We start from the raw sequence: 12099 nt of genomic DNA, 5'->3' as shown, positions 1-12099 counted from the left end.
GAAAGATGCAGCTACTGGTTAAACTATCATATCTTAAAGAGGAAGGAAACTAATTGTCATTGATCTAGCACCTAATTTGGAAGGTACTGTCAATTCCTTCTCTGATAAAATATGAGAAACCAAGCTATTTATCACTGGTAATATCATTTCTAAATAAAGGAAAGACGGAAATAAGATTAAATAGCAGGCTTTGATGGTAAAGAGACATTCTGGAGGCCAAGATCAATAAGAAGCAAACAACATTTGACTTAGAAAATAAAGTCTGCAGTGAAAGCTTAATGTCTAAACAACAAAGTCGCTTCCAGATTTTTTATGTGACACTAGCATCTCAAATCTCTCAGCGGAAACCATTAATATCTCAAAGTAGACAGGCTGAAGAAGCATGTAATTGTATTTTCAGAGATGACATACAATGGATGGAGGTAATGAAACTGCATCCAATTCACTGCAGAGCTTGAGGACTCCCCATGCAGCCTGGTCTGATGTTAAGAGTTTAGTTTCAAAAGCTGCTATGCATGGTCATTTTATTCTTTACCGTGAGTTCCTGTTTGATGTACTCAATTGTGGCCTCGAGAGCTCTTGTCCCTCGAGTTGCTTCATCTTCTACTGCTTTAACAGTCTTCAAAAGTGATGTGACATTTGTTACCATCACCTGAAAAACAGAGGTGAAGAAAAAATGCACAATTCATTCCTCCCATCTTACAGAGACAGCATATTATGAATCAAGGCAAAATAATATAGTTGTCTTATTACTTCTGATGTGGCCAAAAAACATCATGAACTGTAATTATTATGGGAATAAGTATTGACTCTTCTGTTGGCCAGCTTATGAGAGCTCCCTGTAAGTCGCAGAAACGTCTTACTACAGAACAATACTGCATTGGTTGTTCCCAGGAGAAACTCAACAGTCATAATACAGAGAATAACCTAGTAGTCATTGTCTTTCCTAAACCCCAATACGCTGACATACAAATGATATCTAACTAACACATCTGAATTCTTGGGAATTAAGACGAAGCAGAAAGGCCAGCTTTTTGACAACTGGAATTTAAAACATGGATAGCTTTTCAGAGCAGGAAGAGTCAAGAAACCACTCTTCTAGACTAGATGGGTCATTTTCAAGTTGTGCCTCTACAGTATACTGCTCTCCTTTAAAAGGAACAGAGGCACAGGTCTCACAGGTAAAGACAGGAGAGTGAAGATTGCATAGCAAAGCAAAAAGCTACCAAAACACTCCCATAATACGGAAGCAGATGTAATATCGTCTTAATCTCCACATCTGGAAATATTTTGTAAGACAGTTTTAAGATCTTTTTGAGGCAAATGTCAAAATATATCTCAGATGCAAGGAAAACGTAGCACAAAAATATCAGACATGGTGGAATCTGAGCGCTTTTTGAGCTTTTACATCCATGTACTTCCTGGAAACATCTAGAGAGATGGATCATTAGCCTTCATAAGCATAAAGCCTCACCACAGGGTTTTTAGTGTTGTGCTCCCCACCCCTCAAAGCTGCAAGCCTAAACAAGGAGGGTAACATGCTCACATCTTGAGCATATATCATCATTCAGATTCCAGGACTTAAGTAAGAGATTTTACTGGATAAATTGTAGTCTGTAGTGGTATGAAAACTGGCCCTTTTGGGGTTGCAAAAGATGTTTCTGTTTAGAAAGATTACAGTTCTTCCATCAAAAATACAAAAGTCATCTGACAACCCACAAAGACTGACATGGTAACTCAGTAGCATCTCCTTATTTTCATATACATCCCAGAATGCTACTGAAACACCTCAAGGAACCAGAAATTGCTGAAATCCAAAGTCAAGCTGTCTAGGAAGCATGACTGGACCTGATACTTGCAAATAAAAAGTAAGAACAAGCTTTCATACCTTGGCAGCCCCCTTCAGCTGGTACATGGATGGGTCATCTGCTGGCTTGCTGGCAGCTCCTTTTGTAGCACCAATGAGGTCAGAAAGGGCCTTTGCAACATCCTTGATAGCATTGATCAGGACAACCTATAGGAATGAGAAACAGACATAAGCCTCATTCAAGAAATGGATTCAATAAGATGAAGACTTCCCAGACAATACATAGACACTACAACAGCCTTGCCTATTATTTTAGGGTACTATTTCAATAACTCCTCCAAATTCATCCTTTTCACCAACAGAAAATCAAATGTTCTAAGTATTTTTCTAGACTTCAGAGCAGTTGTTCACTTCAAGAAAAAATAACACATGAAAGAAAAGTAAAAAAGCTCAGGGGAAAAAAAAGTGGAACAAACACTTCTCAACTTTTTGTAGCGGTACATAAAATAAGAATACAGCTTCATTTCTGCCTGATTTTGTTCACCGTGATTTGTATACAAATAAAGTCCTTGATATTCCTGAAAAGTTTATCAGCTTTTGGTAGCGCAGATGCTTTATGGCCAAGGAAATATGGAAAGAACCCCTGACATAAGACATGTCAGTGTGATTTGCTGTTTCCCATTGACGACGCTGTACAGCAATTAGCACTACTAGCACTGTAAGACAACTGAAACTATCATGTCAGGTAAAGTCAGCTTTGCCTTTATAGAAAAATGCTGTAATGGCATTGGGTTCTACAGTTATTAGAAATGCTCCATTTAGGACAATTTCCAGTTGGTAATATAAAATTGCTCCAAAAAAATATCTATTTGTAAGTAATAGCAGTTCATTCTAAGTACTGTATCCTCAGCTACATAGAAAAACAATGTGAGATAAAACTTCTATATCTGTAAAAGTTTTTTAAGGAAATTCTTCTGTTAGAAACAAGTATTTCCAGCAGAGTTTTTCTAGACAGGAAAATCTTGGAAGTTGACTCCATTATGGAGGTCAAAACTGAACGCACAACCCTTCCAGAGCCTTATTTGAGATAATCCACACTGAAGGCTAAAGTTATTGCATTATATTAAAAACAACACAGACACAGCTACAGAATACTGAAAGCTTGTTAGCCTATGCAAGTAATGTACAGTGCCCATCCCAGCTGCCAGATCAATAAAGAACCTTGAAGCGATGCATATCTATCTACAACAAAATGAGGTAAGTCAGGATTCCCATCACAATATAATAAAACTAAGACTAACACCTCATGAAAAGTATCTGAGCACAAAGACATCAATGAAAGAAAAGCAAGAAAGTTACACAGAAGCTTGCCTATTTCTGCTCCGTGTTCCAGGGTGTTGGCTGTACTCTAAAAAATGATCAATGCCTGATCCAAAAACGCCCCCAAAGAGATGAACCCTTCATCTTTGACTTCAAGTACTACTCTCACAAGGTCTTACCAAACAAAAACCTTCTCTAGCCTCTTTTTCAACTTCTGTAAATTCCTTTGATTTCTGCAAGAGTATCAGAAGAACCTCAAGAGCATCTCACCTGTGTTTCCGGATCATCTGATCCCAAGCTAGCTGCTCCCAATTTTACTACCTCAGCGAGCTGGGTGATGGTGTTAGCTGATGACTGAGCTGCCTGAGCCAGTTTGTCCTGACTTGAAGCAGCACCGGAAACCAACAATTTTGTATCTTCAACTAAGGCTTTTGCTGTTTTCAGGATATTTTCCCTGCAGCAAAAAGAAGGAAGCAGACAAGGGAGTGGAAAATGTAAAAAACATGTTTTCAACATCATGCTCACTAACAGCTACGTGGAAGAGCTGATACAAGTCACTGTGCCAGTGTCCACTCATGACAATGTATCACAAGCCAGATAGCAATTAAAAAAGCAAAAAATGACAAGTGTTAAAATGATAGCATTATAATTTGATGCAAGGCAGTCAGTGAAGTTACTCAGTCTCAATAAGAAGTGAGATAGGGTTAACAGCACGATAGATCGCTCCATTTTAACTCTGGGATCAAATCTGGCCAGGCTGCAAAGAAACTACTTGTCAAACCCCCCCCTTTAAACAGCATACAATAAAGAAATGAAAATAAGGAGGGAAGGACACAGTAGCTAGAATGGCAAAAGGAGGAATGTGACTGATTTAGTGCTCCCCCTTGCTGCCACCACCATACAGATCCAAAGCACGTCTGGAGAAAAAGAAGAAACCATTTTGAGAATATGCTTCATGTACAAGACAAGTTAACTGACAGCTCTAAGTGCATTCAGGTAAAATGTCAGTCTGGAAACTAATTGCACAAAAAGCCAGTGACTAATATTTTCTGTGTCACTCAGCATAGCAGAGGGACAGACTGTTGTTGTAGGGTATGCTTCAGCTAAGCATTAAATTCCAGTACTGCCACCTTAAGTAACACACATTAAAAAACTAAAAGATTGGCGTAAGACAACCATCTTAGTCTTCACTCAACTTTCAGTTATCTAAACTGAGAAATGAGTCACTGCCACCCCTCTCCCACTTAAAAAAAAAAAATAACATTCCAGGAACATGGATAGGGAACACTCAGCACTTGTATGTGCACTTCATGCTCAAAGGAATTTAGAAATAATAAGTAATACCTAAAAACATTATTATTCTTCGGTCTAAAAGAGTTAAATCCTGCTCTTTAACATGACAAACTTCCTGAGTTTGCTCATCCATCTCCTTTCTAAATAAATAATCTGCGTTGAAGAAAAAGAATAACATCCACTATACAATATGAAAACATTCTGGAACAAGAAGAATGCCAGATTTACTCCACATAAGCCAAAACTGCACTAAAAGAAAAAGCTTTAAACACTGTTTAAAACCACTGTAATTTCTGTTTTATTATAGATGAAGAAGCGCTATGTTTTAAATTAAATGTGCTCACAGACCATTTTAATTCATAAATATTCTTTAAGAGGAAATTGAGGCCAGTCTTCAGTACCTACCCATAAACCAATAAAGCAAGCATTAGTCCTGTGAACTTAAGAAAATGAGCCCTGACATCACTCTGTAGAGCAGCAGCAACTTACACACCACTGCGTCTTGCCTCTTTCCTGGGTAACTCCTATAACAAGGTGGGAAATAAATGCTGACTATGCAACTGCTGTGCTGGCCAAATAGGTTGCTATGTAATTATTCAGTTAATAAATTGTGGCTGTGAAACCTAGAGTTTTGCAGCAAAGGAAGTCAGTCAGATGGCATAAATCTCTTAGCATGCTGAAAAATGCAGTGACATTATTATATGCCAGACGCTACTAGAAGGAAAAACTGGCTTATCTCCCCCAAAGGGAAAACGTGGCATAGCTGTGCCCTATGCATCACTGCTGCTTACAAACATTAACCATATAAAGCATTTAGCATGACAAACTAGCAGTCAGAAACAGCTGCTGGAAAAAATGTATAGAGAAGATTCTTCTTCAATGTCTTGGATCACTGATTCACCCTAACGGAATGACAGCGAATGCTAGCTTATACACTGATGAAGCTTAATTAAAAACAAAAAGGACAAAATAGAGTTACAATTGTGGTTATCTGTTGGAAGTGCTCTTAGTAGATGTCCTCCATCTGTTTAAAATTCTTTCCTTGCAGAAATAACAAAGTGAAGTTTGCTGTCCTCTACACATATCCTATTTTTCCCACTTCTATTCACATTCTTCTGCTTCATTTGACTGCATTCCTGGGAATCTAGTAAAGTAAATATTTATCTCCATGTGCCTTTTGCTTCTGCCAGTTCCATTCTTTCCCTTTGCATGCACTATTTGTTTTCATTTATACTGACCTGTGGTCTGCAAATGATTCGTTGTTTTCAGCATTAAGGGTTCCAGCAGTAGCAAACATGATAGTGGTGTCTAGATCTGCAATTATCCCAGACACAGCACTGGCTGCAGTAATACAAGCTTGCGTGCCTTTGTTTCCTGCTTGAAGGGCAGATAAAACTAAGGAGACCTGGAAACAACATAAAGGAATAAGGTTGTAATCGAAACAAAGCCTCATTATCTGATACTGAGTCAAGCTAGCTTTTAACAGTGGAAGCCCATTACTGGCCTTTGTCATTCATACAAAGACAGATTTGATTGGGCACTTATATATACAATAAATACAATTGGCATTATATACACAATAAATGAGATCAGAAAGGCCTTATCAACATCAGCTTTAAGTATAAAGAATGACATTTGGCAATCAATACTACAAGCATACATCTTCCTTACTATCTGTAAGAAAGGAAAGGTGTCCCTGCTACAGTAAACAAGAATTCAAGTTATCTTGCAAAGCTTTGTATTGTCAAAAAGCAGCCTGCTCACATTTACTTCAGAGTCAAAATCGCTTTTCCATCATCTCTGGTACTGCTTGGTAACGTGACCACAAGGCTGAAGAACTTGCCTTGTGAGTCTGTGTTGTCCTACAAACAATAGTAGAGGAGGTACACCTCTGCTGGCTGATGATACCTAACTGCTGTTGCTGAGGTGACATCCCTCCTCCCTGCTGTTAATAAATACACACTTTGTACAAGATGTGAGGAAAATCACAGCTCAGAGTCAATATCCTGTACTGTTCATAAACACAGTGCAGTGCTATAGTGTTAAGATGCCTCTGCCACTCTGGTTTGCCTTCAAAGAAACACTCACCTAAAAACAATCACCATCTGGCAACAAACATCTGCATCCAAACAATACTTAGGACTGAACAAACGCAATCCTACATCCTTCCCCTTCTTCCCCCAAATGCTGCTTTTGTAGTAGAATCACTTGAATTGGAAGGGACCCTTAAGACCATCTAGTCTAACACCTTGCAATGAACAGGGACACCTATAGATAGATCAAGCTGCTCAGAGCCTGGTCCAGTCTGACCTTGAATGTCTCCACGGACAGGGCATCCACCTCTTCTCTGAGCAACCTGTTTCAGTGCCTTACTGCCCTTAAGTTCTTCCTTATAACCAATCTAGATCTCCCCTCTTTTACTTTGAAACCATTTCCCTTGTCCTATCACAGCAGACCCTGCTAAAGAATGGGACAGACTCTTTTTTATGCCTTCCCCTTTAGGTATTGAAAGGCCACTATCGGGTCTTCCTGGAATCCTCATCCAGGGATATTTATACTAACCTCTAATAGTACAGTTCCTCATGAGGTTCTGTACAAACTTTTCCCCTGAACAGGTTCCTGTGATTCACTATTAATGTCATCTATAACTGTAACTCTCCTTACAAGAAACTGCCTTTGCTCAAATTTAGAATTGCTGATAACCTGGGGTACAACACAGTAGAGAAGCTGTACAGCTGAGAGCATACTAACACAGGCTGAGCAAGTGATGTTCCATGAAATCTAAATGAAGCTGACATTTAATTCTCCGCTTTCATTTCCCCCCAAAAGCAAACTACATACCACACACATCCAAAGACCAAGAAAACCAAGTCAGGCTGAAGATGCAATTCTAAGCACATTAGGATGGCCCAGAGAGCAGAGAGAATGCTGATACAGAAAGAAAGCGTCTTCAGACAGCCTCACTGTGTTATCTGTGGCCACCTACATGGACTTCAGTGTTTCCAGGGGAAGTGTCTCATAAGACAAGCGCCATCTGCTGCCCTACGACTAGACTCCCTCTGGTACAAGGATGAAGTTTTAAAACAGGATTAGTACTAATTTAGTACACACAGTGCAGTGAACATTTGAAAGAAAAGGAACAAAGTAAACTTACTTTAATTCAGTCAATATTCTAGTATAATGGTAAGTTTTATACATAAAATAACCGGTGCCTACACAACCAGACTGACTGACTCCTTGGGTTAATACAAAGGATGTCCTACCTTTTCAGTCACAGCACGAGCACATTCTATCAGTTCCCTTTTGGTGTAACTGTCTGTAGGGCAAATCTGGAGAGCTCCAGCTTTTTGCACGAGAAAGATACAGCCGTGACCAAGTTCTTGCACCCGAGTCTTGATCTGGAACCCTATCTAGATGATAAAGGAGGTAAAGGGTAGAAGGGAGCAAAGTAAGTAAATGTCACACTAGTGCACTGTGTCAACACAAATAGAAATATAGTCACTCCGGTGATTCTTTATCACAAAAATTCTGCCCATCAATGTATTTTCTGCAGAGATTGGGTAGATTTAATATCATCTGTTCCCACAGTAGAACCCTGGAAAAGACCTACTTATAAAACTGGAGTGCTAGTGAACTGGTCCAGGGGACAAGAACACATCTGTAAGCCTAACATGGTTAGCATAACACATTTATCCAAGTCAAGACTACTTAATTCAAGCACACACAACTTCACCAAAAAGGTTGCATGCATTTGAATAAGTTAATTTTCCCAGAATCTTAAAGCAGAAAAGTTACTGTCAGCATGAGATGTCTTAAAGGTATTCATGATGAGTAAAAAGTAAATGCCTGCTCTACACTGCTGAAACCAGGTTGAATAATACATGAATTCTTTCATTCATTTTTGAGTCAAGTACATTTCTCAATACTCTGAAACTGACCACATACATATGCAATATTGAAATCTGGAAAATCCTGCCCTCACTGCTTCCAATTCATTAATAATCTTACATTAAAACATATGGAATATCCCTGTTTGGAAATTCACGCTAGTTTTAGTACCTGTATGTACTGAGGCATATAATTTTGTATTCAGATTAACAAGTAAGCAGAACTCACAGTCATCAGTATCACGAAAAATTATTCCTACTTCAGGCTGAAAGTGATGTGCACCAGTGTTCATCAATACAAAGAGAAATGCAAGCTATTGCTTTCTGTTCAGCTACTGAGTGTGGAGCACTGAAGTAGTCTATCAGTGGTAAAATTACCAAGTCACAATCTCTAGGTAGGTCTTTTGTCTAGACAATCCAATATATCTGGTGATGGTGACACCATCTTACCAGATCTGAACCAAGTCTTTCTATGCTCCATAATCAGAGGAATTGAATGAAAAGAAGAGAGCACAAAGGATTTATTTTTTGCTCACAGAATATGCAGCACCTAATATGGCTGGTCATGCCATGGAGGCAAACCATAAGCACAAAAAGCATAATGCCATGTAAAGAAGCCCTTTCTCCCACGTGACATTCTCATTCTATGGTATGAAAGATGCCATGGCAGACAAAGACAACTGCGTTCCTACTGTTTGCCCATACCCCACTTTCAGAACAGGAAGTTAGACTTGAAATCCCTTACAGCAAAAAACAAACAAAAACAAAACAATCCCAGAACATATATGTAATTCATTAGATCCCATGAGATGAAGAGCTTTCTTTGTGTTTGCAAGTTGTTTCTAAGTTACCTGGAGGAACCCGTCCCAGTCCACATCGCTGTCTATTATTGTGAGCTGTTTATTTTTGAAGCTAGATGGAGGGGTTTGGACTGGTGATTTTTATTATTTGATCAAGTAATTTGATCAAATACAAGAAGGCATGAAAGCATGAAAAAAGTAAAATGCTGCTCTTTTTGCATAATACCTAACGATTGTTAAAAATCTGTGGATTCCTAGTAGGAAACTTGTTCCACAGGCATTTCCTGTGCATCAAAAGGACTTAACCAGAACCAGAAGCTAAGACAGGTTAAAATTTCCAACGATCAACAAAAATGTTTCACAGTAACTCCTACTTCCTATTCCACTACACTCACATGCAAGTAATGTGAAGGCTGAGATGTGCTGTACTAAATATGCATCTGTAGCACAATGCACAGCTCAGCTGTAGCCTACAAAGCCACAACGTAAGGCAAACAAAGGCTCAACGTACAGAGTGGTATCAAACACAAATCAGATCTCTTCATAAATTATAATAAGCAGTACTTATGACACTAGTCTGTAACTAAATGTTGATGCTTTAAGGTTCCATGCAGTCTTGAAAAGACATCATTTCGTTAGATTCAGGACCTCAGACCCTGCTGCTGTCCCAGAGGGCAGAGCTCAGTGCTGCTCCCCTGCTCTGCGAGGAGCTGCAGCCGCCGTGAGGCCTCACCTGAGCTCCACTGCTTTGGGCTGAACAAACACAGGGACCTCAGCCACTCCTCATATATCCTATCCTCTAGACCTTTCACCATCACCGTGTCAGAATCAGCAACAGCTGCTCCCATATTACTGCAACTGAGTGACGCCATTACCTCCTGTTATTTTGCTCTATATGTATTTTATTCACTATAGTAAAGGAATACCCATGGTGGTGCCACTGTATGCACAGAATAAAGAGGTCTAAAAGCTGCAGACCTCCTCTGGTTCAGCAGTAGCTGCAGCCATTCGGCCCTGGAGAGCCAAATGCCCATAGTCATTGGTCATTTGTGATGCAAGTCCTCCCAACTCTTCCGGGTTAGTAACCGACTTAGTCATCTGAAAAAAGAACACAGGCAAGAGAAAAATGACAGGCATGAGAATAATCTGTTAATACACACCAGTTTAGATGCACACACTTTTATTTGGTCACACTGATGAAGTGAGGAAAAACGCCTAAAGTGTAAGGGAGGTGTTCTCCAGCCAGAATTCTGTGAGGAAACTCAGGCAAACATGCTTTATTAGAGTCATGATAATCAGGCACTTGCAGAACATCTGGGATAATCAAAGAGCAGCAGTTAGATCTCGCAGTTCACTCTTTGACCCAGTGGAGCAATAGGCCAGCTGCACAGTTATTCTCATTGGATGATGAGGTGGGATTTATCTTTCAGAGCCACCTTATGATGTCAAAGGTGAGCCAGCCTGTGTCAGTCTCAGCTGCTGTGGCATAGGAGCATAACAATTGAGAAAGTCCCAGGATCAGTGCAAGACATTTCTAAAATATGAGAAGAAGGATAAAGTATACCTTGTATACATAACCGAGCATCTTTCTGGAAAATATCTACTTTTTAGACAAAAATATTTCTTCTTTGTACAGCTTATGTTAGCAAAAGGCATGAGATTCCTTCCATGGGGGCACAACTAGTTTTAAACAAATTCTTACTATTTGCAAATAAACACTCATGTCATAGAGAGCAGTAATACGGACTGCAGAACTGAATAATTTCTTAAAGGTCATCTCTCCACAGGACATTTTTGCATCTAGCATACACAAATAATCCTCCATCCCTCCTGAAAACAAAAAGTGTTCTTCAAAACTCAAACACTTCATTCTGCAACACAGAATAACACTGCTTCAATTAAAAAATATATTTTTTTCCATTGTTGTTTTTAAACTCAGATAAACTCTAAAGTGCATGAAAAATACTATAATATCTTAATCCATATTCATTCATAAACATTATAGGGATCTGAAGAAATTAATGTTATTTCATGGGCTAAATTAAATAACAGCACACACTGTGAAAGGTCAACCTGAAGTCATCAATGAACGTATGGCAGTATTTTGGTGACAAGCAAACAGACTGACCAAAAGTTATTTAGGTAAAACATTTCCTTTGCATTTCTAACACAAAACAAGTAAATAAAACGTATTTTTGTAGAAGAGCCACAAAACAACCCAGAGACCCAGTGCTCCTAGAGAACACCCCCATCAGCACACCTCTAAGGTCACGGGAGTGTATTTTACAAAATCGTTTCTTTTATTTAATTGTTCCTAAATAGATAATGCTATAGGAAATCAGCATGACAACGAGTTACACATCAGCGTGTAAAGCATTCCATGGTTCTTAAGTACACAGAAGAGCTTTTAGTCAGGTCTAGACAAAATTCTTACCATTTCCTGTGCTGTAATGGCAATGGCTTTAGAGTATTTCACCACAGTGGTCTGATAATCAACAAATGTTCCCTTGGGATCTGCAGGTGTACTTTCATCCAGCTGCAGAAACGTGGGAAAATTATAGAAAAAAAAACAAACTTCATAATAAATAACAAACTTTCTGCATAACACTGAAATTATGTATTCATTTTAATACTCTTTCTTGGACTAAATGCACCACGAGATATATATATGGAACTGTAAAAAATGCTTTACGTTATTTCATGACTGTGAAATAGAACCCAGATAGCTTTTTTTTTTTTTTTTTTTTTTTTTTTTTTTTAAACTTTGAGTCTTTGAGTGCAAGGCCAACTTGCATGGAAAGTTCATATCAACTCTTACTGTTCTCAACAGATGTAGAAATGAAAATGCAAGCTACAGGCAGAATTAACCCTGAGAAAAAAAATAAGTAAGATCTCCTTATGAGTTAACAGCTATGTTCTGCATGCCTTTAGAACACACATCCACACTAAAAACATCCCAACAAAAAGAAAAGTGAAAAGATGAATTATTTGT

The 12099-nt window shown here is 38.8% G+C and overlaps 1 protein-coding gene across 1 annotated transcript in view; it reads right to left on the bottom strand.

The window, feature by feature from the left end:
* Nucleotides 1–12099, bottom strand: part of TLN2 (talin 2) — a gene marked incomplete at both ends in the record, with an annotated part of 86611 nt that overhangs the window by 22688 nt on the left and 51824 nt on the right. Inside the window, 7 exons of the mRNA XM_079540742.1 lie at nt 536–652; nt 1889–2014; nt 3398–3581; nt 5659–5825; nt 7684–7830; nt 10086–10205; nt 11542–11643. Coding sequence (XP_079396868.1) covers nt 536–652; nt 1889–2014; nt 3398–3581; nt 5659–5825; nt 7684–7830; nt 10086–10205; nt 11542–11643 — 963 coding nt within the window. The remainder of the gene's footprint in view (nt 1–535; nt 653–1888; nt 2015–3397; nt 3582–5658; nt 5826–7683; nt 7831–10085; nt 10206–11541; nt 11644–12099) is intronic.

This window comes from Tetrao urogallus (assembly GCF_951394365.1).
Source record: "Tetrao urogallus genome assembly, chromosome: 11".
Classification (NCBI taxonomy): domain Eukaryota; kingdom Metazoa; phylum Chordata; class Aves; order Galliformes; family Phasianidae; genus Tetrao; species Tetrao urogallus.
This window is presented reverse-complemented; position numbering and strand designations above follow the sequence as displayed.